The 5,771-nt window shown below is 31.8% G+C and overlaps 1 protein-coding gene across 6 annotated transcripts in view; it reads left to right on the forward strand.

Moving 5' to 3' along the window:
• LOC106874706 (uncharacterized) overlaps positions 1-5,771 on the forward strand; it is a 780,999-nt gene that overhangs the window by 737,148 nt on the left and 38,080 nt on the right. For all 6 annotated transcript variants that reach the window (XR_008263925.1, XM_052967086.1, XM_052967087.1 and 3 more), the window contains one exon: positions 2,295-2,474. Coding sequence is in view for 5 of the 6 variants with exons in the window: in XM_052967086.1 (XP_052823046.1) it covers positions 2,295-2,474 (180 nt within the window). In the remaining variant the exon portion in view is untranslated. The remainder of the gene's footprint in view (positions 1-2,294; positions 2,475-5,771) is intronic.

Below are 5,771 nucleotides of genomic sequence, written 5' to 3' on the forward strand. Positions count from 1 at the left end.
ATATATATATATATATATATATATATATATATATATATATAATATCTATGTACATTACATAACATGATAGCTGCTAATGAGAGTCACCCTCATACAAACAGTGTCATTCATTTCTAATCTTCCATTAAAATATGTCCACTCATGAAGAAATGTTACCTTGTTTGGAAATAAGTGAGGATTGGCAACAGGCAGGGTATCTGGCTGTATAAAATCTACCTCAAGAAATTCCATCTGACCCATGCAGACACGGAAATATGGATGTTAATATGATATTGTTGATGATGATATATGATATTTGCACTCTCTGAAGATCAATATGCAAAAGAGGATAGTTGCTTTGCTTTGTTAAATTGTATCTAGTGATGATGATGATGTTGATAATCTTTTCTACTATAAGCACAAGTTCCAAATTTTGGGGAAGGGAGCTTGTGAACTGGTACTCATTTTATCAATCCTGAAAAGATGAAAGACAAAGTTGACCTGAGTGGAATTTGAACTCAGAATGTAAAACCAGAAGAAATGTTACTATGCATTTTCTCCAGCTCATAAATGATTATGCTGGCTCATAAGAAGAAGAATTTCTAACTTAGGCAGTTTCCATCTACCATATTTTACTCACAATGTGCTGCACAGTGGAATCAAACTTGGAACTATGTAGGTGCAAAGTGAAATTTTTAATCGCATAACCATGTCTTCTTCCCTTCTTTCTCTGTGACAGCTATCTTGTACTAATATCACAAAGCATTTTTTATCATCCAGCAGCTATCAGATACTTGTAGTACCATATATTACATATCTCCCTTGCAAACATTAGCTGATGCTGTTCGTTTTGTATTTCCTATAGATCTCAGTTTCTCTGCAACTGTCATAAACCTTCAACATGCAATACCTATACTTCATTACTATGTCACATGCAATTCTTATACATGTTTCAAATAATCTACTTTCTGCACAGAGAGAGAAAAAACCCTTTGTTACCAACCAATAAGATAACTTCCTGAGCTCCTATCACTTTCTCAGTCTGTTATATTTAGCAACTTCTAACTCTAATTAGGTCAAATAGGGAGCAAACAGGACTGACTACTTGCAAATTATAGAAGCAATTCATGGCTTTCATTTCAAGGGCACCTCTGCTGTTAGCTACCTCCTGTATATGTAGTGCATTTAAAGTCTTTTTTCCCTGTAGATCCATCAAGAATCCCATTGTGCCTCTATTTCATTGCTTGGTATTGATTTCCCATTACAGTAACTTTTAAAGTATTAATGGACTTTTATACTCTCTGTTATTAACTAGTAACAGAGAGCATAGAAAAACTGTTACTGCTGCTAGCACCCCACATCAATACTTCTTGTAGATACATCAATATAGAAGTACTAAACTCTCAGTAAAATGAACTCCTGACCAGTTTAGCTTCCTAACTAGAAACACCTGAATCATTAGTGCCTTTGAGACGAATAAATGTTCCAACTTAACATTTCCCTACCTCTTTTATGACTTGAAGGCAACATTAAAGAGAAATAATCACTAAACTTTTTTTTTCTGGAATATTTTGTAATCAGTAATAATACCTACTAGTAGGTCATTAACCTCATTGTGTTCAAGGAAATGGAAAGGTGGAGTTTTGACAATTATTCTTTTTTCCAAGAGCATTTAGGGATGTAAATAGAATAGTTATAATCAAGATTTGAAACCTGAATTGAAGACAGCTCACCGAGAACTTACTTCCAATGCTATGCTCTTCTATAATCATTATCAGTCATTTTATCTAAGAATATATTTGAAACCTCAACATCCGCACAAATAGAGTGTTACTTTATTTCCTTCACACATCACTTACCAAATCTACTCCACCAGATGATTTTAGTTTGACTATGTGAGCATTGTGGCTGAAAGAACATAGTACCAACAGCACTGAAGCTGATGAGACTTAGCTAGGTTGAAATTTATCCTTTAGTTGTTGGGCCCATATGTTTTTGTTTTTTTCATGGAATTATAATTGTTTTAGAATAAGACATAGTTTTTGTGTGTGTCATTATAGATAATTTATAAATTCACAATTTTCCTTGAAATCATTACTACAATCATCATTCTAAATATTTTTCAAAAGAGGAAAATAGTAAATATTAAATACTTATACATTTCCTTATGATATTTATATTGTAAAAATTCTTAACAAAATAGATTTTTAAATGATTATATATTTTTGTAAGCTTGTGTTCAGAAAGTTTATTTTAAAATAAAATGTAAACTGTGAAGTTTGAACTAATTACAAATCTTTTGTTTTCTTATTCAGATTTTTGAGACAGAAAATCTCACATACGCTGAAGCCCTATGGGACCATGTTACAATGGACCCAGATGAGCTTGCCTTCCGTGCTGGTGAGGTCATCAAAGTAACAGACATGATAGATAAAGATTGGTGGTGGGGAATTCTTGAAGATAAAGATGGCTGGTTCCCTGCAAATTTTGTCAGAGTAAGTATACATTTCATTAAGCTCTCTCTTATCTCCTGATCTCTCTTTTTCTCCAACATTCTTTAATCTCTTTGTCTAAGGATTCTGTGTCACTTTTTCCATATCTATCAGTGTGTGTCTTCTTGTTCTATAATTACATCATCCCCCTTTCTCTGATCGTAGCATAAAAGGTTTCTTTTTACTTTTTTCCTTGTGGCTTTTCTTTCCAGTCAAGTAAGCATTCTAACTTGAAAGTTATCACCACTCAGTCATTGTAAACGATTGAAGTGTATGTGGGGGGAATTATTTTGGTTTTAGGAGTATTTCCTATTAATTTACTAGATTTTCTTCATTCCTGTTTTATAATACTATATATATCTTTCTTTCTTAATTTTTACATGCAATCTATTGAAGACAGTTCTCTATCTATTCAGTCTTGTTTAAACTAAATTTTGATATTGTGAACCATAGATTCAGCATGGATTTCCTATTTATATAATATCACCATTTTTTTTCATTCCTTTCAAAGACCAAGCATGCTGCTGCAGATTTAAGTAAATGCTTAAGTTTTCATTATAGCTAGAAACTCTAAGTAGAGATTTCATTTATTTGCTATCAGAAATGAAGAACCAAACCTTGTTGCTTAAGAGGATATTCATACAAAACTATAGGTAGTTGCACTCTCATTTTCTATTTAGTAAAATTAATTTTGTGACAGTACATAATCTAGTCTTACATATTTAAAGCATATATGTTTATATAAATTTGAAAACAATATGAAGCTCACGACTGGGGGATATGCATTCAAACTTTGCCATCAGTCATTATATTGTACTGCCAAGCAATGTTACGTTACTCTGTTTATCTCAATCTACTTACCTGCCAACAAGTTCTGCCTTTAGAAGTAGGGAGGACATCACATTGTATTCATTTATCATTAAATGTACCCTCGCATTAATACACATAGATACAATTAATTAGTCATCATTAAAACATTTGATTGCATATACATATAGGCACAGGTATGGTTGTGTGGTAAAAAATTTGCTTCCCAACCACATGATTCTGGGTTCAGAACAACATGGCACCTTAGGAAAATCTCTACTATAGTTCTGGACCAACCAAAGCCTTGTGAGTGTATCTAGTAGAATAGGAACTGAAAGAAACTCATGTGTGTGTGTATGTGTATGTATATATATATATATATATATATATATATATAGTGTGTGTGTGTGTGTATGTTTGTTTTTCAGTAGCCTTCATGGCATTGTCTTAGCATTGGCTGCAGTCCAATGACTGAAACGAAGGATAAAAGATACACATAGACGTTACATATTTAGGTATACAGTACTAGATCTAAGAAAATGGTAAATGTCTATGTATAAGCATGTGAGCATGCATTTAAATATGTTTGATGCATGTGTGTATTGTGTGCAAATACATGTGCGTTTGTAATCAGACATATTTGTCTTAATGATGAGTTATTAACTGTATCAATGTTTGGTTTAGTAAATTCTTATTCAGAATATTTAACCTGAATCAAGGGAATTCTTTATTTGAAACCTATTCTATTTACTAAATAAACAAGATAATGCAGAAAAGAACTTTGGAAAGAAAGACAAATATTTTTACTTCAAATAAATGTACTCAAGCATTAGTTTTTTTTTTTCTATTTAAAGGTGTTTTGATATGGTGTAGTTTATTCAGGTGTTTAATAATAGATCTTTTAGAAAATTAGTGGAAATGCACAGTTCTCTTCACTGCTTTTTGCAATTGCCAAAAAATTCAGAAAATCTATGATGCTTTAAATGATTCTTGTATTTCTAAGTTACCATATGCTATCAGCTAATTTCTTCCTTTCATTTTTTGTTTTCTTTTTTATATGCCTTATGGATGTTGAATGTGATAGTTTTGCTTTGGCTGCCAGATGTCCGACCCATTTTATTATGGAATCTATCTTGTAAAGAGAAAGATATCTAATTTAGGATTGGTGGTCTAAACAGAATATTTCATTTGCTAAGTTACTGGATGACTGAATAAGCTTAGATAGATAATTTTGTACTTTCTTTTAGAGTCTTTAACTTCACCACCACTTCTTTTTCCTTCTGCGCACAAATTTATCACACCATCTTCCTCTTGCACTTCTGTATGAAGTTTTACCTCATGGACCCAGTTGAACAGACTGCTGATATATTATACCTAAAAACAAATATCAGTTTTTATATAGTTTAAAAAAATTTTTTTTATTTAATCCGAATTGTAACAGTCCACTATATTTTCTTCTTGAAGGGCACTGGAAGATCAGAAATAGAGTATGAGAAAACTAACAGAATTTAGTTCTCTCTCTACATTTTGAGTTCAGTTCCTGTCAGAATCAATTTTCTTTTTGTCCCATTGTTGTTAACTTAATCCCAGATCAGTCATGGCCACCCCAAATTATTTTCAGGAAAAGTTCATCTAGGAATATATTATTCAGTGTTGCTTCTATTTCAAGTACTGTAAAAACCCATGTAATTTGCGCACCTGTGTAATTTACACAGGTGATTTTCAGGATAAAAATTGTTAAAAAAATGCTTCTACTCATGTAAAATACACACTCAAACATTTTCAGAATTGCCAATATGGCCAGGGGAAAAAGGTTTTCAATTTAGAGTTGTATTTAGCATAATTCCACTTATTAGATTTTATTAAATTTTCATTAGATAAAAATAATTTCTGTTTTAACTGGTATCTCATTGAAAGCTATTAAATTACGAAGAGTTTGTCTTGTTTATAATAAACTTTATTTTACATTTCTTGCTCACAAGAGATTATGTCCAATCTTTAGCATACTTCTGAATGTCTTCTCAACTCACGATCACAGGAAAAGTTGTTGATAGTTCTTATCAACAAAAACAAAGCTGATAAATATGCACAAGTGTTGCAAAATAAGTTTCATTACCAATAAACATTAGCTTGGATGACACTTTACTCGACTGACAGAGGAAGGTGACCGATCAAACTGATTATGTAAACAGATTTCTGATTTGTCGAAAGTGTCTTCTCGTCTCAAGCTCTGATTTTCTGCCTATTCTTGTTGGAACCTTTGATACAGAATATTGAAATTTTAATCCCTTTCACATTTATGAAATGTCAAGCAAAGTTTAAAATTTGTCATTACCATTTTAGTCAGGCAACCGAACTGATAGTTTGGTAACCTGCTAAAATAAACATGAAAAATTGAAAGGAGAAAATAAACAGCTTTGCAAGTTTAACTCAGTGTTTATTGAACAAGAGAGATGCAAAATTTAAGAAGTGACTTGTTAGAATGTACACATC

This window comes from Octopus bimaculoides, chromosome 4 (genome assembly GCF_001194135.2).
Source record: "Octopus bimaculoides isolate UCB-OBI-ISO-001 chromosome 4, ASM119413v2, whole genome shotgun sequence".
NCBI classification, from domain to species: domain Eukaryota; kingdom Metazoa; phylum Mollusca; class Cephalopoda; order Octopoda; family Octopodidae; genus Octopus; species Octopus bimaculoides.